Below are 24,065 nucleotides of genomic sequence, written 5' to 3'. Positions count from 1 at the left end.
GAAAGGGTAGCTCGGGTGCCAGCTTCCCAGAGGATGAGTTCACACATGAGTTCTGCTGCGCAGGACTCAGATGATGACATGGATGGAGCGGCCTTCAGAAGAAGGGTGATGGGCATACACATAGAAATGCTTGGTGCAGTGGCAAGCCTGCCAGAGAGCCTCTTGTCAATATCAAGGAGCCTGGAGGAGTCCGATTCCAACATTGCACAGGTCTTTGCGAGGAGCTTGGAGCCCGTGATTTCCAAGATGGAAATGATGGATAACTCCATGAGACCTTGTGGGCTAAGCCATGATGTTGCGTGTGATGAGTGATGTTGCAGCTTCCATTGCAACATAGGCGGAAGTGACCCAACATCTCAGTGCTGCAGTAGAAGCTTCGACTGTTGCCATCATGGCTAGGTTTACGAGTGTGGAAAAGGGCTTGTAGGATCTCACAGCACTCCAGCAATCTGTCCCCAAACAGAGGGCTAGGAATGCTGAGGCACAGCCCCAGGGGAGTGGCAGTGGCTCTGTGGAGCAAGAACCTGCTGTCCTCTCTCAGAATGACAGCATTCTTACTCTCACCACTGGCACTCCGCCAGTGCCCTTGCTGCTGCCTGTCATCCAGCCAGCCCAAACTGCTGCCGCCCATGCCGAGGTGGTGCAGTCTATAGCCGAGCCTTCTACGCCCAGGGCTGCTCGAGGTCGTTCTGTAAGGCCATCTACAATCTTCCCCACTGAAAGTCAGCAGCCTTCCACTAGCCATGCTGCAGCCACTGGGGGAGAACTTTGTAGGAGCACTAGAGTAGGAAAAGGTACATGAAAGACAAATACTAAGGGAATGCACAAGGGTTATTGTTTGTTTTGTGGTGGCTCTCATTTCAGCTGAGTGCCCAGGAGGACGCTGTGATGTTCCATGACAGAGAGATGGTATAATGGAGAAGTGGTGAGCAACGGGTATCTGGGGTTTCATTCATTGGAGCCAGAGTCTGATGAGGCACTCACGGACAGCCCGCCCGGAATGGGGTTCTACTGCCTGCCTCCTCTCTTCCTCCTCCTCCTCCTGAGGTGGTCGCGGAACCCGTGGTGGCAAGGGCTGTGCCCTCATGATGGCCAAGTTATGAATCATACAGCAGACCACCATGAAATGGGACACCCACTCCAGCATGTGCTGGAGGGCTCCTCCAGAGCGGTCAAGGTAGCAGAACCATTGCTTTAGCGCCCCGGTGGTCTGCTTGATGGCGTGCCTCGTGGCAGCGTGGCGGTCATTATACGACAGCTGGCCACAAGGAGAGGGTTGTGGAGGGGAGTCATTAGCCAGGTGTAGAGCTGATAGCCCTTGTCTCCAAGCAGCCACCCTTGGGTTTGATGTGGTGGCTGGAAGATTGCTGGCACACTGGACTGGCACAGGATGAAGTTATCATGACTGCTGCCAGGATACCGGGCATTCACCATCATGATGCACTGGGTGTAGTCACACAACAATTGCACATTAAGTGGGTGGTAGCCTTTGCAGTTACGGAACATCTCAGGATTGGTATGTGCCGCCCGCAAAGCCATGTGTGTGCAGTCGATGGTGCCCTGCACAATGGGGAAGCCAGATATCCTGGCAAAGCCACATTGCACTCGTCCTGCTTCTCTCTGTTCAGAGAGAGGACAATAAAGTCCCTTCTCCTGGAGTGCAGAGCCTCTGTGCAGTGATGGATGGTGAACTGGGAGATGTTAGCTATGTCACCGGCTCCAGACTGGAAGGATCTGGTGGCAAAAAAATTGAGGGCCACGGTGACCTTGAGGGCCACTGGGAGAGCTGCTCTGAGGCTGCCGATCTGGTTGCAGGTGTTATGTATTGTGTGTTCTTCTCCCACCTGTGGTGGCGCTGTCACAGGAGATAAATGGTTGGGTGTTCTCTTGGTTAAGTTTAGCTCTCTTTGTTCGGAACTCTCCAGAACTTCCCTTCTTCCCTGAATAAAGCACTTCATGTTTGAATCTCTGAGTTCTGAGTCCTAATTGTGTCTAGGTAGAAAGGTACCGACACAACAGCAGGAGGTGGCAGAGTTCTGTGGCCACCTCCTTGGTGAAGCAGCGCCTCCTAATACACTGCTCCTGCTTTAGGTGCAGGTAGGAGAAGTGCTCCCGGAAGACCCTAGTTGGGTAAGGCCTCCTGCTGAGAGCCCTCCTCCTCCTCCTCCCTCTGCTAGCGTCTTGTCCTCTTCTTCGCTGCATCCCCTCCATCTCCCTGTCATACTCGAGTGTGAGGGGGACTGCAAGTAGAGCCCCATGACTGGGAACAGGTGGTCTGAGCAGAACCCTTTAAGTGAGAAGCAAGGAGTTCGCCACTTGCAGCAACTCTCCCTGTCACCTCAGCAACTTTAAACAACTCTAGAAAGCTCAGACAGCTGCACAATCTTACACAGAGCCAGTAGAAATGAAAAAGCAAGTCAGCTGAAAGTTGTTGATGATCCCTTTGAATAGCCCTGCTGGGGGTCCTTCCTGCTGCTGAACCTATTGGATAGGCTGCTAAATGGAGCGGCAACGTCCAAAATGGCAGATCGCGCATCAATTCAGCGTTGCACACTTATTGACATCGCGATCTGCCTCATCTAAATATCTGCAGCGAGCGCAGGCAGTGGCAGCGCTGTCGACCCATTTTTCCTTCCAAACCGGCATTAACAGCCGGCGCTAAAGGCTCCAATTTCGCAGCCCAGATGTTTTTAATGTTTAACATCATGAACCCACCAAAGGCTGAAAAAACATAGCAGAAGTGTAGCTACTGTTGTAATGTAGGAAACGCGGCAGCCAATTTGCACACAGCAAGCTCCCACAAACAGCAATGTGATAATGATCAGATAATCTGTTTTTGTCATGTTGATTGAGGGATAAATATCGGCTAGGACACCGGGGATAACTCTCCTGCTCCTCTTCGAAAAAGTGCCTTGGGAGCTTTTACGTCCACCTGAGAGAGCAGACATTTAACATCTCATTACTCCCTCAGCACTGCACTGGAGTGTCAGCCTAGATTTTTGTGCTCAAGTCCGTGGAGTGGGACTTGAACCCACAACCTTCTGACCTCAGAGGCAAGGGTGCTACCAACTGAGCCATGGCAGCCTCCGACACAAGCCAGCCTCCGACACAAGCCAGCCTCCGACACAAGCCAGCCTCCGACACAAGCTAGCCATGCTCCATTTACTTCAAAATTTAGATTTATCGGGTGTGATCTGAACAAATTAGTAATCAGCAGTCAACATCAGGTGCCAAAACTATATTATTTGGATTCTGTTATGCTTTGATTACAAGTTTGGCAAGCCTTTCAATGGAGGAATGTTCTCTACATACCGGACTGGGTTATCAAAGATACTGTAATTTTGTTATAATTACATTTTTTTTGAAATGGCAACAAGCTTTCAATTGATACTACAGATCCGAGCATGTCAGTAAGCCTTGAGAAACATAATTTACTGCTCTATCTTATTGGCTTGTGATTCAAATCGGCTCATTCTATACCGAGTGACGCACAGACTACATGCAGTTCTTCATTGTTTATGTCTAGATGACCTCTGTGTACAGTACACACTGGCTAAAAGGTATCAGCTCCTGCATACATGCAGTAAACATTGGCTAAACATTATCAGTTAAATACCTCTCAACTTCTAGACCAGGCATAGATCTAGGAAAATGACCAAAGTCTAGATCATTTGTTTATCTGTGTTTTGACCATTCTCATAAGTCTGGAAGTTGAGAATCATAGAATGTTATGACTGACAAGCTTCAGAATATGAGAACAACAGATGCATCTTTTCCTTATTTAAAATGTATTTCATCAACCAGACTTTAAAAGCTTACTTTCACCCTGCTTTCTACACGGCAATAATGTCTACTGGAAACCCTATTAATATTAAACACTCTACACAGTCCACCTTGGGATCTAGTTTAAAGCTACTGCTAAAAGGCCACCTGGGACCAAAATGACTACCATTTGGTAACCTCAATAAACTATGGGTTATTCAATGATATAGCTTTGAGATTAAAAAAAAAGAAGTACTGCATTAGAAATACTTCATAATCAAAGTTGTATTTTAATTAAAAGAGCATAGGAAATCTCAGAATAAAAACAGGCCACTTGGTCCACCGAGCCCATTTCTTCCATGAACCATGAGCAATCTGCCCTACCATGAATCCACCTCACGACTTGTTCTTTAAATGAAAGCTCTATATAAATTCTTGAACCTCAATGATGGTCAAGCAAAACTACAAATGTATCCATCCCCATATCTTCATTATTCAACCATAACCTAAATATTTATCTAGCTCCTGTTTGGAAGAGTACAACGGCACGCCAGAAACTGGTGTTTCTGGGGTCTATTCCACATACAATTTAACCTCCAAAAACAGGCAAGTTTGGGTCCAATCTCCCCCCACCGACCCTTCCGATCTCCCCCCGCTCTCCACCGACACTTCCGATCTCCCCCTCACTCTTCTGATCTCCTCCACAAGGCCTCCGATCTTCCCCTGATCCCAGCCTCCAACCTTCCCTCTGGCCTCCGATCTCTCCTGACCCCAGCCTCCGATCTTCTCTCTGGCCTCCGATCTCCCCCCTGCTCCGGAACACAATCTTTCCTCTGGCCTCCAATCTACCCCACCCCTCACCCCCCATCCTCGGCCTTTCCGATCCCTCGCTCCCTCCTCTCCGCTCCCTGGCTGCGGCCTGGTGTCCAAGGCCGACCCACCCGGCAGCCAGCCAGCCTCTTAATCTGGCTGGAGCTGGGAAACTGAGATGCAAAATGCTAATCAGGTCCTAATGTTAAATTCGGCAGAACCTGCGGGAAACCAGTTCTTCCGGGTTTCCCGAATTCAGAGCAGCCCCTCTGTTCCCTCTCCATCTCCGAGTTTATATCCAGCCCATACACTATTCTCTGGAGCAGTAAAATTACTCTAATCCCTAGTTTTCACTGAAGACTTGTTAATGTTGAACAGGTTTCTCTAGTTCTGAGTCCACAGTCCAAATCAAATAGCTTGTTCACCATCATCTATACCGCTCAGCATTTTACACAACTAGATCACATTACACTACACTGAAATTTTCAGTGAATAAAAAAAAAAATTCACTGAAAACTTCACATCCAAATTCTTTTCATTATCTACCTCTGGCAATGAACCTCTTCCAACTTGTGCACATTTCATATTTCAATACACATTACCTTTTGTTTTTATTTGTTCATGGGATGTGGGCATCGCTGGCAAGGCCAGCATTTATTGCACATCCCTAATTGCCCTCGAGAAGGTGGTGGTGAGCCGCCTTCTTGAACCTCACACTTATGTACATAAAAATTTATCTACCATTCAATAGCCATTGTGTGTAACTGCTCCAGATCTCTTTACATGATATTTGTCTCCCTTATATTAGCCATTAGTCACGTAACTCAGTATCAGTAAATTCTATATTACAAAAACTATTCTCCACCATGCCATTTATGAATACTGTGACAAGCAAGTGACACAGAACAGACCTCTGCAGGAATCTACTTGTTAGTACTACCCGGACAGAGCATTTTCCATTGACCATCACCTTCTGCTTTTAGTTTCACTCCAGCTAACTAACTTTCCATTGTTTCCATGAACCTTAACTTACTTTAACAGTCACATACAGACAAATATAGGTAAATGCAGGGAGCGCTCATCACCAAATTGCATAACCCCAGGCAATAATTTGCCATCAGTTACAATTAATGGCCAGAAAATCATGGGCCGAGGGGTGCAATTTCCTGGTATTCACTCGACAGGTGCCAGGGACGCCAAAATGGAAAACTTAGCTTAATATATCCAGCGGATGACCTTCATCCACATATTTAATTACCTTCTCAAAGAATTTCTGCAGATTAGTCAGGCAAAGCCTATTGCTTCTAATTAATGCCCTTTAGACAAGCATTGATATCATCCCCTATAATGCTTTCAAGCATTTCTCTACTATAGGAGTCAGACTAACTGGTCTATGCTTTCCAGGTTCATTTTTTTTTGAATATATGAGGAAAACATTTGCTTTACTCCAATCCTCAGGGACAGCTCCTGTGTTTGGAGAGCTAAAAATATTAACTGAAAGTTTGCTTATTTCCTCTTTCATTTCTTTGAGTATTCTGGGATGTTTCATTTCTGGTTTAGGATCTTTCATCGACAGTTAGGTGTGAAATTTCTTTTTCAGAAACATAGGAAAAGGAGTAGGCCATTCGGCCCCTCGAGCTTGCTCTGCCATTCAATTAGATCATGGTTGGTCTGCACCTCAGATCCATTTACCCGCCTTAGCTCCATATCCCTTGATACCCTTGCCTAACTATCGATCTCAGTCTTGAAAGTTCCAATTGTCCCAGCATCCACAGCCTTTAGGGGGGGGGAGAGAATTCCAGAATTCTGCTAATCTTTGTGTGAAAAAAATGCTTCAGATTTCACTCCTAAGATTATGTCCCCTCTGATGTAAGAAAACTACTAGGCACTTGGTCTAAGCGTTAAACAAAGCTTTAATCAACTGTTTTACAACATGGAGGTCTAGTTGTGTCCTTCACTAGTTCCTGTTAAGAATGTCCTGCACAAGCTGGGCCCGTGCCCGAGTATTTATACTCTCCCTGGATAACGCCACCCGCAGGCCGCTCAGTTGATTCATGTCACCCTCATTCGTGATAACCCCAATAAAATATCCCTGCATCTACCTTATCAAATCCTTTTAACATTTTAAACAGTTGGATCAGATACCCTTTAATTTTCTATAGTCAAGGGAATACAAGCCAAGTTTATGCAACCTGTCCCCATAATGTAACCCTCTAAGCCCAGTATCATTCTGGGGCTGTTAATGAGAAACAGGAGAACATCTCTACTTAAATAATGACCTGCTAATGAAATAGTATTTTCAAAAATCGCACGTTTCAAAGCCTTGCAGTCCGGCAATTTTGAAAGTGATTATTAAATCACCAGGACCAAAAACTCTTGCAACAGCAGGAGGAGTGCAGTTTTTTAAAAGCAAATCGCAATATGTGTTTTAAATTCTCTCCCAGTTATAAAAATGTGTGATGACTGGAACCCATAAAACAAATATAATAATGTTTGAAATGTTGTTCATTCAGAATTGCAAAGTCAATCCTACTGGTTGATTGTGTTAAGTAGAAGTCTATATTGTGCTGAACTACTCAAAATCCTACTTACATCACTGCCTCATTCTACACATTAACAACCAAAAAGGAAAATTTGCTTTGAGAATGAAATTAAGTCACACATTTTGAGTAGATGCTAACTTACGACCTTTTTAAATGTTTGTTTTCTTCAGTGAAGATCAACGTATATGCATTAACGTAGAAGTTACTACTTACAATATTGGTATACAAATACTTGTGTGACATTCTTCTGTCTGCTATTTTACCAGAAACGTGTTTATTTTAAATAACTCTGTTAAAATAGCAGGACAGAGGACTGCCACACAAAAACTTGCACATTTGTACGCTAATATCACAGACAGTGATATGCCCCAGGCTATATTTTTAAAAGCTGAAGGAAGTTTCACACCCAGCTAGTGTGTGACACTGACGCTACCCAAGATAATATGGACATGAAAGGCAAAATGTGCAAAGGTTTTTGATTTCATGCTTCACACTGACGTGATTTTTGTGTTTGAATGCTGCTGATTATTGCCTTGTGACTGACAGATGCATGAAAAGGAGAAAACAACACGTTCAGTTCAACTCCACTAAATAGTCATGGGCAACTTGAAATGAATACACTCTTGACACTGATTGAAAGAATGATCAAATAGCATGAGCAAATGGAAGATCTACAGTCAATCTGGTCACTTAGTCTCTTGGTTTCTTGCAAGTTTAACTCTTAGGATGCATTTTTACTTCAAGTTTAATGGGGCTGTGAAGCAGTTTCAGCTTTTGACCAATGCTAAACTTGAGCAATTTAAATTAGATATTAATTTAAGTCCTGTTCACCCATTAGCCCTGTGCTCACTGACCTACATTGGCTCCCGGTCTAGCGTCACCTTGATTTTAAAATGTTTTCAAATCACTCCATGACTTGGCCCCTCTGTGACCTCCTCCAGCCCCACAATCAAAATCTGTGCGCTCCTCCAACTCTGACCTCTGGCGCATCCCGATTTTTGTGCCTTCTGCTGCCTCAGCCCTAGGCTCTGGAATTCCCTCCCTAAACCTCTCCGGCTCTCTACCTCTCTCCTCTTTTAAGGCGATCCCAAAACCTACCTCTTTGACCAACCTGTCTTTATGTGGCTCGGTGTCAAATTTTGTTTGATAGCGTCCTGTGAAGCACCTTGGGATATTTTACTACGCTAAAGGCACTACATAAATGCAAGTTGTTGTTGTTGTTATTAAGGCCCAACGTTGCTGTCAGTGGAATGAGGAAGCAAGCTCAGGAGAGGACCAGCAGCTGTCTCGATGTCATGTCCATCAACCACAGAAGCTAGCAGATGATCAGGAGCAAATTCTATCATGTAAGATAAGAACAAGCAAAAGCTAGCTTTTAATCATCAGGCACACAAGATGACAAACCTGCCGATCCCCACAGCCAAAGAAGCTATTGTGGAAAGGCGTAACTTTTAAGATAGTGACAGATGCCTAAATTGATGCATCTGCCAGTGATTCTAGCAAGTTGATTCCTACGTCCTGTTTTCTTGTACACTTTACGGGAACACAAGTTCAGCCTAAGTCCGAGAGTATGCTGTCATCTATCACGCCTGCTTTAATGATGTTGTCTGCCTTGCTGTACTTGCAGGTGAGCAATGCTACAGAATCTCACATACTACTCATAATATTGTCACCTTTTCACTCTCCACAGACAACTACTGCATTACACACCACACCAGAAGACATTTCAACAAGCATCACTACCCTACCAGACACCAGCACAGCAACAGAAATACCTCTTCAAATTAGTGGAAAAAGGAAAGTCATTAAATCCTACAATCTTAGCACTTTTTCATACATCACCCACCATCTCACTGTCTCTTCTCACTCCAGAAATAAATTCAATTTTTTCTTGAATCCATCAGGGATGATTTTAACTCTTCTCAGTCAGCGGGAACAGGGTCTGGATGCAACTAAAATGGAGCGTCTCCATTTCCCGCTTCATTCCCGCCGATCTGCAATTTTAACATCACTGGTTTTGGCATAGATAAGGCTCTTGGTGGACTCTGGCAAGAGACTCACTAATAAATGCCAGTCAGAGTCCCATGATGTACATGGGTCACCAATGAAATTTTAATTGAGCGGTCCTTCACCATAGGTAATAATTTACCTGGATCAATTTTGTTAATTCCCTTCATAATCTTGATAAATTCAATTTGATCACCTCAAAGTCTCCACTCTTCCAGAGTAAACACATGTTAGTTCCTTATCCTTTCCTCATAACTTAAACTTTAACTTTATTGCTTGCCTCTGTACTGTTGATTATTCTTCCCTTGGTTAAGTGAACTGGGTTGCACAGTGCTCTAAAGGGGATCTGATCAACACTAGCAACAATAGAACCTCTATATATGTGGATTCTATTCCTTTGCTATTGCAGCCTAGTACGTTATTTCACATTTTACTGCAGCTAAGCACCACATTGATTGTTTCACAGTAACTCTTGCCTTCAGCCATCATGGGCCCTCATTCTGGATCGCTCTTTGTCACTCCTTCCACCTTGCTACTCTCATCTCCTCCAAAAACCTTCTAAATGCCTACCTCTTTGATCATGTCTTCAATCACCACCACTAGCTCTTCTTTCCCCATTGCTTGTTGTTCACCTCTGTGAAACACTTTGGGACATTGTCTAAGGTTAAATAATTACAAGTTGTTGTTGAAAAAGAATTAAGCAACATGGTGACATCCATCTCAGAAGAGAATACTACTATCTCCCAAATGAATATCTCCATTTCAGACATCCGTGATGTTATAATCGATACCACAATCAGTGTAGTAGAAACATGAGAACATAAGAAAATAAGAACATAAAAAATAGGCGCAGGAGTGTCCATACGGCCCCGCAAGCCTGCTCCGCCATTCAATAAGATCTTCTACATCAATTCCACTTTCACACCTTATCCCCATATCCCTTGTGTCCTTAGGGCCCAAAAATCTATTGATCTCTGTCTGGAATACACTCAACGACTGAACATCCTCAGCCCTCTGAGGTAGAGAATTCCAAAGATTCACAACCCTCTCAGTGAAGAAATTTCTCATCTCGGTCTTAAATAGTCGACCCCTTATCCTGAGAAAATGACCCCTAATTCTAGACTCTCTGTTCCAGAATGGACAGAGAGCGAGAGAGAGAGAGAGAGAGAGAATGGAGAGAGAGAGAGAGAATGGAGAGAGAGAGAGAGAGAGAGAGAGAGAGAGAATGGAGAGGGGAAACAACCTCTCAGCATCTACCCTGTCAAGCTATCTAAGAATTTTATACATTTCAATGAGATCACCTCTCATCCTTCTAAACCTCAGAGAGTATCGGCCCATTCTACTCAATCTCTCCTCATAGGACAACCCTCTCATCCCAGGAATCAATCTAGTGAACCTTCGTTGCACCACCTCTAAGGCAAGTATATTCTTCCTTACGTAAGGAGACCAAAACTATACACAGTACTCCAGGTGTAGTCTCACCAAAGCCCTATATAAATGCAGCAAGACTTCCTTACTCTTATACTCCAACCCCCTTGCAATAATTCCAGGCAGTGAGTTCAGTGAAACCTCATTAACTAAGGGTTTAAGCAATACAGGGACATCACTCCAGGATCCTCATAATGTTGCTATGTCCAACATTGGGTTTAACAACCAAGAAGGCACGCCGACAGGGTTAAAAAGATATGAAGAAAGAATACAATAAAGCATAAGAAGGATTTCACTAACTTCATGGATACAAGTTGTTCTTTCCTCAGATAGATTGGTGGCAGTGGCAGCTCTGAGGAGATTCCCACTATCACTGGCCTAAGAAGAATACCACAGAGGTATGGTTTTGGAACTCACAAGAACAATCTATTCCTGATATCATGCGGCCCTAGCCACAGTTTTCTGGTGGTACAGTAGACAACACGAAGCCCTCTGTGGTGACTATTTGACACTACTCATCCAGATACTTCATCATCAATATGTTGCTGAATACTCTCTAAACACTGAAGATCCTCAATCAGTGAAACCACCTTGCAGCAATCATATGGCAACAGGAAAGGGAAAGACGTTACCACAAGCACATCACCACAGATTGTAAACAAGTGCATCGTTTTCTCATAGGAAGAACATAACTTGCACAATGGGTACATACTTCACACAAGCAAAGAATTGAATCATTTTCTATTAAATGGCTAACTTTTTCTGCATTACCACTTATTTCTAATTATGTATATGACAACAGCAAGGCTAGGCAATGAGAAAGGTATCTGGGGTGATGAAAGAAAAAATATATGCTTAGCTATAGCTGATCATTTCTTGTATGCAAGGCCTTTGGGTCGTCGTCGTACATGTCTTCACCCTGTTCCCTTTGGGGAACTGTATGAAGTGGTGGAAGGATTTCTGGCCGCGTTAACGCTCCTTCCGTGACCGTAACCATCTTCGTACCAGCCATTAGGGTGGTTAGTCCTATGGCGGGAGGGTTTTACGGGCTCCCACAACCCATACGAGGGGGGGGGGGGGCACCCACACCCACGGACGCAAAGTATCCCGCTGGATGTCAACCCAGAATTTAGAGCCGGAGCTCCGACTCCACTTGCCGGGACTGTCTGGAGCGGGGTTCGAAACCCTACGCCTTCTGGCCCAGTGGTGGGGATGCTACCGCTACACCAAAGGCCCACGCCCGGCCTTTGGGTGACAGATATATAGGCACAAAAATATATAGAAACTGCAACATGGCCCACTTTAATTGGATCACCTCCATTGTATCCACCCCACTCAGTGGACTTAATAAGTGTTTGGGCAACAACTTTGGTAATCCAATTAAAACATCAAAAACAGGTGCTGGGCATTTGTAAACTCCATTCATAATGGATGAATTTAACACGCCCCACAGCATTGCTATTCTGGTTGTCATTCTGCTGACAGCAACATTTCTGGTACACGGAAGCTTGCCCCCATTTATCTTACACTGGTCCCATTTTTATATTTAATATTTGATCGCTACACGCAAGCAGCTTGCATTGAACCCCCCCCCACGGCTGGGACATCATTAAACTCCATTTCCATGGCACTATGAATGGGATGTCAGGAGCCCTGCCCTTTCATGGGTGCACAGACAGATAGCTTTGTAATTCCTAAATTTTGTTATATGCCAATTCAATGGAATAAGTTTCTCTTAAAAATACAGACTGAACCACAAGCTTATATCACACTACACTGTGATTCAAAATAATCAGCAAGATGGCGCACATCCATCAATACCTTTTATTGCACATCACTGAGATTTGGCTCATCAATCAATAAGTGATTTCAAGTATAACTGAGATAGTATACATCACTCAATAAATTACATCAACCATCACTATGAACAAGCTCATTACTCAATAAGTTACAAAGCTCATCAATACAATAGTCCTTCTCAATGAGTTATATCAAACATTATCAAGATGATGCTTATCATTTAACACATTGTGTCAAGAATCATTAAAATGATGCTCATCACTCGATAATTACCTTAAACATCACTGAGATCAAGCTCATCACTCAAGAACTTATATCAATCATCACTGCAATGATGCTCATTAATCTACAAGTTACATCATGCTTTACTGAGTTGATGCCCAACACCCAATAAGCTATGTTAAGTGTTGCAATAGCAAGGCATTTATACTCTGTGCTACTGTTTAAAGATTCCGATGAAACAAGATCAGGATAGGAAAATAGTTTTATTTAAAGAAATAACCCATGAATCTGAAGTCCTCACAAAAGTTCAACCTTTCTCATTGCAAAATTATGAGTGTGATGGTGGCCACCATCAAGAAGTTTTGACAAGCATAAAGATATTGAGCCTGTCACTCACTAAGTGTTCATAAATATGTTATGTCAAGCACGACTGAGATGCTTTATGTTCCTAAATAAGTTATGTCAGGCATCTTTGAGTTTATTCTATTAGTCAATAAGTTATAGCAAGGATTGCAATATTGAGACATTTATAGTTGGAACTATTGTTCAAATGAAGCTGAATTAACAGGATTCTGATTAAAAAGTTATAGCAATTCTTGAAACTGCCCTGCAGTGGAATCACCCAAAAAGTCCAACTTATGATAAGTCATATTCTAATTAGGTAATAATGCTTATTTAGGGGCTTTTGGCATACTAGGATTATATTGTCATGAGACAAAGCTTATCAATCACTACAGTAGTTAAAATTGCTGATACATGTACACCTTGGAGTTCACAAGTCAGTCCACTTTTATGTGAAAAGTCTGTCACATGGTGTTAAATATGAAGATATACTGAAGTTACTTTTTTACAGAAAAAATGTTACTGATTGCAGAGTAATAACATGGTGGAATGTATATTCATGCAACAATATATTGTAAACTTCATTGTGCATTGATCATAAAACATTTCTGCATCAACCACCTTGTGAGTAACTTGCTTTGTACAAATCAGTCAAAGTACTCAACAAATACACAACACTGATCATTCCAAAATCAAGTGACAAATGTTGGACGTTACAGAAACAAACATTGTTCCCTAATCTGAGTGCCACCATTGATTTGCTCCACAACTGTTTAACCTACACTTTCAACCTTCTTGTGGTTAATCACCAACCTCCATCATTAAGATCTTACCCAGCTCCAGTGACTCCTTCTGCCCAGTGAATTAACTTCAAGATCTTTGTCCTCTCTTTCAAATCCCTCCACAGTCTTGCTCCATCCTGTTTGGGGGAAATCGCTTCCAACTGTGTACCCCAGCCCATATCCTTCACATTCCTTTAACGCATATTGCGATGTGTACCCAACACCTTCCACTCCAACCCACCGTCAAACACCAATTTTTCAGCCATTACACCCATGCGCTCTGGAACTCTTCCAAAACCACTTCACCATACCACTTCAGTCCCTTTTTAACCATGCCACCAACCTCTCTCTCTCTCTCTCTCTCTCTCTCGCCCATACCTTTGCTTCTTGCTCAGTGTCCACCTCTCATCCTCGCAAAGCACTCAGAGATGAGTTATATATAAATATGGGGCTAAAAATTGCGTCGCACCCCCTTTGGGGTGCTAACTTCACCGGGGCGCTATTTTTAGCACCCCAGAAAAATTAGCGTCCCTGCGACAGAAATTGAGTGGTAGCGCCCCAAGAGGGAAGTGGGGTGCTACTGGAAGCGCCCCGCCTCCCTCTTGGGGCGCTGCGAGGGAATATCACGGCTCTATGTGCCGCAGTATTGTAGGCCTTCCTCCCCTTCTTAAAGGGGAGGGACCTTGCGCAGCGCAACCCGGGCCCTGCTGGGCCCCTGGGGATCGGGAGTGCCGACAATAGAGCCGGCACTCAAGAGAAGTGCCGGGCTCATGGAGCGCAGCCGGCACTCCGCGGTGGGGTGAGTAAGGAGGCCGGGGACGGGAGCGGAGGCAGGTGCTGGCAGGCGGCCAGCAACAAAACTGGCCGCCCGGTACCTCGCCTTTAAATAGCGCCGCCCCGGCCACAGGTAGGCCCCCCCTGACCCCGTCGGACATAGCGTCCGGTGGTAAGTCAGGGGGCGCTCCCAAAGATCGTGGCCGGGGCGCTGTTCACGCCGATGATTTCATCACCGGCAGCGCAGCGCCGCGGGGCGCTACCGGTTACCACCACTGCTAACCTCCTGCTAAATTTCGCGGAAGGCATTGGCGGTGCCGCACCCGGGTGCCAGTTGCTTTGCGCCCCATTAGGGCGCTAACGGGAGGTGCAACGCAACCGAATTTTTCCCCCATAATTTCTTAAGTAATTTATAGAATATCAAAATAGAAATTAAGGTCTTGCTATTTCTGAATGTTTACAATTTAAATGCAAATATGTTACATTTCTTTTTATAAAGCAACATTTAATGAACTATATTTTTTGCAACTTGCAGACAGTCATAACAATCATTAATCAACTCTTGCGGTGCAGAACGGTTCATAAATTCCCTGTACTCTAATAAACATATTACCAAAAAAACTGTTGATCTAAAATATTGCTGTAAGTTTATGGTAAAACTTAGGTAAAAATAAATTTAAAATACATCAATGGTGCAACCTAATACATTAAAACTTTTTGTATGTGTGAGTAGGAACTCCTCCTAAGCCTCAGCTTTCCATGATCCTCTTTTCAGGCAAGGTTCTACCTATACATTTGGCCCTGTGTAGATCAGTCAATTATATTTTATCAGCCAGCTACCCAAGGGCTTGTGGATAAGTTCAATGGCATGAAGCAATATAAAGCAGAAAGTCCTAGGTTCAATTATTAGTCTGTGCTAATTTTGCTGATCTCAGCCAAGACAGCAGTGCATGTTCTACAGCTGGCCTCAGTCAAGGAGGGGAAGAAATCAGCTTGGGTTTTGGTTCATGATTGCTATCTTTCTACTGGAAGGTTTTACATAGAATTTACAGCACAGAAACAGGCCATTCAGCCGGTGTTCATGCCTCCTCCCACTCTATTTAATTAATCTCACCCTATCATGATATCCTCCTATTCCTTTCTCCCTCATGTACTTATTTAGCTTCCCCTTAAATGCATCTATGCTATTCGCCTCAACCATTCCATTTTCTCCCAAATTACTTATTGGATTTATTAGTGACTATCTTATATTTCTGGCCCCTGTTTGTGAGTCTCACTAACAGCTGAGGACAGGACTAAGGGCTTGGCTATTTTACCCTCCATGAATAGCCTGCTGGCAGTCACTGCCTGGGCTCACACTCAAAACCGGGCTAATTATTGGAGAGCTGCTGTTGCCGGTGAAACCATAACCCAGCAAGGCTCATTGTCTCCAGAGGAAAGAGGTAAAATGGAGAAATTATTCTTCATCTGTCATGTGCTGTCATCATTTGGGGGGGGGGGGTATATATCAAATAGGTCATCCCAAAAGAATTTTACACAACCTTCAAGTAAGGAATCGAAACATACAGCAGCAATTCTAAACAAATGTTAAGTGCAATTGTGTAACATCAAGGAGAAATTCTACACAACCATAAAATTTTGGTGTTGGGCATCCATGACAAATGCGGCTCAAGTCCCAAGGCCGTGATTTTCGCTACCTTGGTAGGTCCGTGGTGGCCAACGTCGGTGGCGGGTCCCGACCCCACTGTTGGCTCCATCCCGGCCTCTGAAATAAATTTCCCGTGATTAGGCTTGTTAAGCCCCACCCAGCGGGTTTCCTGGCCAATTAGAGGAAGCCAGTCTGGTGACATCATTTGATGATGTGTCATTAGCCGGTTTCCTTAAAGGAACCATGGCCAAATTTATTTTGACGTTTGTGCTGTTAATGTTCTACAGCATTGAGGTGCTGCAACCACTGACAAACACTGCATCGAAATAAAGGGCTGCACCCAGGCTCTCCCATGACCCCCTCCATATGGAGGGAGTCACAGCACGCAGGGAGGTTCTCTTGTGATGGAATAAGCCATATTTCAAGAGATATACCATAATATGAACAGAATTCTGATATTTATTAATACATGATATACTGGGTTTAAAAATCTAAAGCCTCGGAGACACAGGCTGCAAACAGAAAACAGGCTTCTGAGATGGGATGGTTTGATAACAAAGTTGTAAACACCACAAGCTTTGAAATGGGAATTGATTGTTAATGCTAATACAATGGCCCTATTGAAAAAGCAAAGGCTTGCTTCCGAAAGGTCTGCGGTTTGGAACCAACACAATGCAACGACCCAAGTAAAGTATTAAGAACTAACATGTGAAACAGAAACAGAATATTAAAAAACCATGTGCCTTTGTAACAGTAACATCAATAAGACAGGAAACACAATTAAATATGCAACCAATTGAGATAGCTAGAAATGCATGAAACGCCCTGGTTAAAGTGGTTTTAATTTACATATTGTAAATATGATACCTGCAGAACACTTTGAAGATATAACTTCAATCGATACACCAAGCAATTACATTAAACTTGGAACACCACAGAGTCACAACGTCTGTGGTATAACCAGTTAAGCCAATATTAAGAATTGAATGGAAAATCTTCGATAAGAATGACATCAACGAGATAAATCTGTTGTAGCCATTTTATGATGATTTTTGGAACACCTAAAGGTAGAGACATAATTATGCATGCAGCAGCTAAATTGACAATAAGATCAATAAGAATTCAGCAGAGAGAATGAATAAGATAATTAGCTTACATCAGCAGGAAACTTCAAAGAATAAACCACTAAAAAAAGAGTATAAAAGATAGAGCTTTTCAGATGAAAAGTCAGAAGTCGCTGAATGGGCAAGCATTTCTCAAGTTCAGAGGCACGCTCTAAAAGTTTACAACTATGAGTCTCGGGTAATCAAGGTATTTGATTTTGGTAGATGTTCTGGATTTAGAAATAAGTAAGAAATGTAGAAATGTAACGAAGTTAAGATTTGAGAATAAGGATCTCTGTTAAGAAATGTAAGCTATTTGTATTTTGAATTGTTAATGTTGTGACTGACTCAACAGCTGTTAAATGAATGTCGGCTCTTAAATATATCTATATATTTTTAGAATTGTCTCACAGAGTATTTCTGTATAAACTCATGAACCCAATTTCTGTACACTCTTTTGTAAGGAGTTGCAGAATTCTGGGGGTATTCCGGACCCTCATAATATCCGGAAGGTTACAGTCTAGTTAAACTTATTAAAAGTGCTATCCGGAAGATGGTAACATCTTCAGTCATTCCTTTCCTTTAGGGAGAGATAGCCTGAACCTTTAGACCCATTTAAGCGTCTTATAGAATTTGGCTATCGCTAACTTTAGTTGAAGGTGAACGTCTGGGGAATATGCCTGATCTGAGGTAGCCCGAAAAGGGCTAGGACTTGTAATTATCCCCTCACTCTTCCCTTCCCATGGGCGGAAAAGACCTCCCCAGGAGATCAACACAGCCTGGTTGCACATTGCACAGGAGGGCACAAGCAGTGATGTGGTCAGGAGGACCTGGGTACAGTGCTGCAAGCATTTCAATGATCTCAGTAGATCATAAAATATTAGTACAAAGCCACACTCAACCTCATCCTGCTGTGCCACTCATCACATCCCCATCACCCTGCCTTCCCTACCCTACTCCTGCACATCCTTACTCACACCAACTTACCTTGCACCTTCACCCATCCCTCTCTATCTACATTATCATTTCCCCATCTCACCAGCCACCCCTCACACTCACCCTCATCCTAGTGCAATCATATCAACTAACAGCACACAAGGGTAGGCACTTGAGTGTTTTATGCAATGTTCATGTAAAGTTTCTGTTAATGTGGCATCAAACATTGAAACCTTTATTTTCAACATTTTGCATTCTTGGACCGATTTGTGTGCACCTTTGGAAGTGGCTTAGTGAGTTGCAGTGAATGGTGAGACATAACGGTACCCCTCGCAATGGTGATGAGTGTGAAAGGAATGGCTTGGGCATTGTAGGGATGCTTTATGGTGTTGGTGTGGGGTGGTGCCAAACTGGCACATCATGTGGCAGCCAGGGTGTACAGCGTCAAGTGAAGTAAATCTGGCCATGGTGAGGCCATCCCGGGCAGCAATGTGGTCGGGTGCTGATACCCTGTGTCCTGTGCAGCATCAGTTGATTGCGGAGAAGGTTGGAGTTGTTGTCGGTGCTGCTGGTATGCCTGGTGCTGCTGGTGTTGGGCTGATCGTGGTGGGATTCTGAGGACCAAGGTGAGAGAGTATAAAGGGCACCCATGCTGATGGAATAGATGGCAGGTGAAAGTAGAGATGGCAGAAGCAATCTGTCAATGGTGAGAGATGTAATGAAGTCAGACTGGATGGAGACTTGTGTAAACACTTGCAGCATGGTGAATCTGTTGTGGAAATGCAGTGAGGAAGATTTTGTGGCTGAGGGAAGATATTTCTGTAAGGTGGGAGCTTTTACTGTACATTTGAAGCTGTCAACGCAACAGCTGATTCAATGGCCACTGAACTCCCGCCTCAGTTTCACAGACGAGGTCTAGGCACAGCGGGAAACTAGTGGGCAACCTGTCAAAACCAAAAAGCTGGGGGGAAAAAACATGGATAAGTGGCTGTAAGCAAGCCACTAATGATTTTAATTGCCTCCCCCGCCGCTGCCTGTTGGGTCTGCTCAGTGCTGGCAGACCCGACATCGGGAAAGTCTAGTGTGCACATTTTGACAGCAGGTTCCCAATCCGCTGTCAATCATTTTACATTTAACAGCTGACCCGCCACTCATCCCGTCCACTGAGCACCGGCAAAATTCCGGCCCAAGTCTAGGCATGCGATATCCAAATGGAACTGTACATGAACCCTGTGCGCAAGCTTGGGGCATCAAAAAGAAATTCTGCACAAACCCAAAATACAGTGAGACCACAGCTTCATGGAATTATACATAAACACAAAATTCAGTTCTGGGATATCAAAATTAATTTCACGGAAACCATCAAGGAAAATTTCTGCACAAGCCCTAAATACAATGATAAATTAGCCAAAAAGAATTCAGTGACAACCTTAAATATAGACATAGATAGCTTAGAGGCATTGTACATGAACACTAAGCACAGACCTTAAATATTCATGTGTATTCTATCCTTAATCCAGGCACAGAAAACCCTGGCAGAATTACAGATGTAGAGAACCCCAAATATAGACGTAGAGAGTAGAGCATTCAAAGGCAATATACAGACACCCCAATACATCTGTGCAACATTGAAGAGGAATTTCTCACAGGCCCTATATACTGGTGCATGTTATCCATTCAGAATGCTACACAACCTGAAATACCAGCAAAGAAAATCCAGAACAAATTTTACACAAAACCCAAATGCAAATGTAGAAAAATCCTGTAGAAATTCTACACAAATCCCAAGTGCATTTGTAGAGCATTCATGGGCAATTTTACAGAAATCTCCGAATTTAAGTGTTAGGACATCATGAGAATGCTGCAGAAGCCACAAGTACAGGTGTATAGAACTCGACACAAAATACAAATACATCTGTGAAGCATCCTGGAAGGATTCTGCAGAATTCCTCAAAACAAACGTGGGGCATCTATAGAAATAATATGTATGGAACCAAAATGAGCCGAAATGCCGAATACGTGGCTAAAATAGGCTGCATCTTCCCTAAACTCATCCCATTGTTTCACCCCTTCCACATTAATATTGGGCGCTTGTCATTATTCTAATATTGTGTCATCAACTTGCACATTGACATGGAAGCACGTTTGAGATTTTCTCAATGTTGAGTTCCAACAACTTCTGGTCAGCAAAAGTTAAAACAACAACAACTTGCATTTATATAGCGCCTTTAAGGTAGTGGAAATGTCCCATGGTGCTTCACAGGAGCGTTATCAAACAAAATTTGACACAAGCCACATAAAGAGATGTTAGGACAGATGACCAAAAGCTTGGTCAAAAGGGAAGGTTTTGAAGAGTAACTTAAAAGGAGAGAGAGGAAGAGAGGCGGAGAGGTTTAGGGAGGGAATTCCAGAACTTGCAGCTGAAGGCAGGGCCACCAATGGTGGAGCTGAAAATCGGGGATGGGTAAGAGGCCATAATTGGAGGAGCGCAGAGGTCTCAGAGGGTTGTGGGGGCTGGAGGAGGTTACAGAGATAGGGAGGGGCGAGGCCATGGAGGGATTTCAAAACAAGGATGAGAATTTTAAAATCAAGGCGGATAGGGGAGCCAATGTAGGTCAGCGAGCACAGAGGTGGTGGGTGTACAGGACTTGGTGTCAGTTAGGAGACGGGCAGCAGATCTTGCATGAGCGCAAGTTTAGATTAAGGGGTAGATTTAACGTCAAGATTGTTTTGTTTTACTTTCTGACAAGGTTGAACTATTTCTTTAAAACCGAAGAACAAAAGGTTCATTTTAACAGAGATGAATTGCAAATCAGATTAAACCTGTTTGGATACTTTATCTACACGGGGTGTGATTTAGTCTTAAATCGTATTAATCATCTCAGCCCCGTTATTTTTTTTACACATGACCTGTAGCTTGGATTGTTCTGCAGTGCACTTACCGCATGAGTTCCCCGGAGTAACACCAGTTGTACCAACAGTAGTAACCTGTTCAGTCGAGAAAAAGAAATAACGTGAATTAGTGATTAGTCCAGATTCAAAGTTACTGTTTAAATGTTCGATTGCTGCTGGACATGGATCGGATTGCCATTTCATATGAATTGGTATCAAAGTTGCTTTAGTGTGTCAGAAACGAGCAAACGCATCTCCATACCAAAGGGGGCTGAGAGGGGCAATCTGGACAAGACATCTGTTGAGGAATCCTGTCAGCGCCATTCACACGAATTGTTTGATTGCCGATAATATGGGTTCTCAGGGTCTCTGTCGATCTCTACGCTTCAGAATGCTCAGGGCACCTTTGAAAAAATAGACCTGGAAAAGCCAAACGTAATTCTCGTTCTGAAAGCAAGAACATTTAACAGAACGCAGCAGTGCGTGGGTTGTGGTATAGTTTGAGAAAAATGAAACCTAGAATGTGAAAATCTTCTTCAAATAAATATTTCACCGCCGTTGATCATTTCAGAATAATTGCACGCTTCCGGTTACTTCACAAGTTCCATCCTTGCAGGGAGCAGGTGAAAATCTACTGGAAATAAAACGCAAAACAGAAATTGTGTTAATTATACCCCCCCCCCGCAAAAAAACTGACATATAATAACAAACCCTTTTTAAAAAAATGCATTCAGGCGACAATACTTAAATAAAACAGAGAATCTGGGATCTGTTGTGATCTGGAACGCGCTGCCTGAAAGGGCGGTGGAAACTGATTCAATAGTAACTTTCAAAAGGGAATTGGATCAATACCTGAAGGGGGGAAATTGCAAGGCTGCGGGGAAAGAGCCGGGGAGTGGGACTAATTGGAGAGCTCTTTCAAAGAGCTGGCACAGGCACGATGGGCCGAATGGGCTCCTTCTGCGTTGTATCATTCTATGATTCTAAGTCTCTTGCTCCTGTCAAATCTCAGTGACAGATGATTACTGCCTCCAGTTACTGGGTGCTCACAAGCGAGAAAAAGGCAGGTGGAAGAAACACTGGCTCCTGACAGTCTGACAGTGAAACATTTCGGGGGACACTTACAGGATGCAGCGGTGGTTTTGACGCTGTCCCTCCAGCAGTCCAGAGCCCACCTCTCGCCGCTCACAGCTCACTGCCATTCCCGTGCGCTTGCAGCAGATCCCTCAACCACCCCCTCACTCCGGGAGAAAGCCCAGCGCTCACCGGCTCCTCCGTCACTTTCAACCGGGCTGGCAGCCTCTGTCGCTTCGCCGGTCAATACAATCAATTCGGTTTGCCAGGAAGAGGAATTTGTGGTGGGATTCTGCGGGGAGCAGGTTGTTGGTGTGGGAGGCGCTGTGAAAGTCCCAGGCGGCAATGAGGTGTGGCAGGGAGGCGGGGCGCAAGACACATTTCACTCCGAAACACCGGAGAAAGAAATGGAGTGAGAATCGGTAGCTTCTCGACCCGGAGAGAGCCGCGCCGATACTGGCAGCCAGAGGTCTCCCCAGCGGCGGTGGCCTGGTCCTCCCCCCCGCTCTTTTGGTCGGGATAAAGCAGTGGATCGAAGCCGGCGTCCAGAGATGCCCGTCCCGGTGCCAACTCTCAGTTGTGTGTTGGTGATCCTGTCCATCGCGACCCTGGCGGAGGCGGTGAGTGTGCCTTGTCCCCGTTATTCGGGAATGCTGTGCAGGTGGATATTAATAGGGAAAAACATTCCATTTGGTTAATAAATGAATACGGGGAACGAGTATCGCAGTCTTTACCCGACCGTATAATATGTGGCAAATCAGCAATCACCCCGGCTGCTGTAATTAGGCTACATACATCAAGTATTGTGGTGACAATATCCTCGTGACCTGTAACACGGAAAATCTGACATCTAAGGGGAATAACTTGCTGGTGAGTGCCCGATACAAGAGATACCTGTTGGTAAGACTGTCCTGTCCTACACAGGGGATAGTTACTGGGACAGCCTGCTGTATTATACAGGCATTTTTAAAATTGTATTTATTCATTCTTGGGATGTGGGTGCCGCTGGCAAGGCCAGCGTTTATTGTCTATCCATAATTGCCCTTGAGAAGGTGGTGGTGAGCCGCCTTCTTCAACCGCTGCACTCCGTGTGGTGAAGGTACTCCCACAGTGCTGTTAGGGAGGGAGTTCCCGGATTTTGACCCAGCGACGATGAAGGATCAGTGATATATTTCCAAGTCAGGATGGTGTGTGGCTTGGAGGGGAACTTGAAGGTGGTGGTGTTCCCATGCGCCTGCTGCCCTTGTCCTTCTAGGTGGAAGAGGTCGCGGGTTTGGGAGGTGCTGCCGAAGAAGCCTTGGCAAGTTGCTGCAGTGCATCTTGTAGATGGTACACACTGCAGCCACGGTACGCCGGTGGTGGAGGGAGTGAATGTTTAAGGTGGTGGATGGGGTGCCAATCAAGCGGGTTGCTTTGTCCTGGATGATGTTGAGCTTCTTGAGTGTTGTTGGAGCTGCACTCATCCAGGCAAGTGGAGATTATTCCATCACACTTCTGGCTTGTACCTTGTAGGTAGTGGAAAGGCTTTGGGGAGTCAGGAGGTGAGACACGTGTTGCAGAATATCCAGCCTCTGACCTAATCTTGTAGCATTTATGTGGCTGGTCCAGTTAAGTTTCTGGTCAATGGTGACACCCCGTATGTTGATGTTAGGGGATTCTACAATGGTAATGCCATTGAATGTCAAGGGGAGGTGGTTAGACTCACTCTTGTTGGAGGTGGTCATTGCCTGGCACTTGTGTGGTGCAACTGCGTGTGGGCACGGACTGTTTCATTATCTGAGGAATTGCAAATGAAACTGAACACTGTGCAATCATCAGCGAATATCCCTGCTTCTGACCTTATGATGGAGGGAAGGTCATTGATGAAGGTGGTTGGGCTGAGGACACTGCCCGGAGGAACTCCTGCAACCATGTCCTGGGGCTGAAATGATTGGCCTCCAAC

The 24,065-nt window shown here is 44.3% G+C and overlaps 2 protein-coding genes across 6 annotated transcripts in view; one reads left to right on the top strand and one right to left on the bottom strand.

Annotated features, from left to right (window-relative positions):
* Nucleotides 1-22,433, bottom strand: part of LOC147115586 (uncharacterized) — a 217,811-nt gene extending 195,378 nt beyond the window's left edge. Inside the window, exons 1-2 of the mRNA XM_085989605.1 lie at nucleotides 22,175-22,433; nucleotides 21,100-21,145 (exon numbers count right to left, since the gene is read on the bottom strand). Of these exons, the coding sequence (XP_085845731.1) occupies nucleotides 21,100-21,145; nucleotides 22,175-22,251 (123 nt within the window). The 5' untranslated portion in view covers nucleotides 22,252-22,433. The remainder of the gene's footprint in view (nucleotides 1-21,099; nucleotides 21,146-22,174) is intronic.
* Nucleotides 22,434-22,504: 71 nt separating this feature from the next.
* The window catches only part of LOC147115585 (mitochondrial fission factor-like), a 305,832-nt gene continuing 304,271 nt past the window's right edge, over nucleotides 22,505-24,065 (top strand). For 2 of the 5 annotated variants that reach the window (XM_085989954.1, XM_085989953.1), the window contains exon 1: nucleotides 22,519-22,743. In XM_085989954.1, coding sequence (XP_085846080.1) covers nucleotides 22,675-22,743 — 69 coding nt within the window. In that variant the 5' untranslated portion in view covers nucleotides 22,519-22,674. Of the gene's footprint in view, nucleotides 22,744-24,065 lie in introns of all 5 variants that reach the window. The other 3 variants (XM_085989956.1, XM_085989955.1, XM_085989952.1) reach the window with 3 other exon arrangements.

This window comes from Somniosus microcephalus, chromosome 6 (genome assembly GCF_052327205.1).
Source record: "Somniosus microcephalus isolate GS21.2 chromosome 6, FLI_Smic_1.0, whole genome shotgun sequence".
NCBI classification, from domain to species: Eukaryota; Metazoa; Chordata; class Chondrichthyes; order Squaliformes; family Somniosidae; genus Somniosus; species Somniosus microcephalus.
The sequence above is the reverse complement of the archived record's forward strand: the minus strand, read 5'-3'. Positions and strand labels throughout refer to the sequence as shown.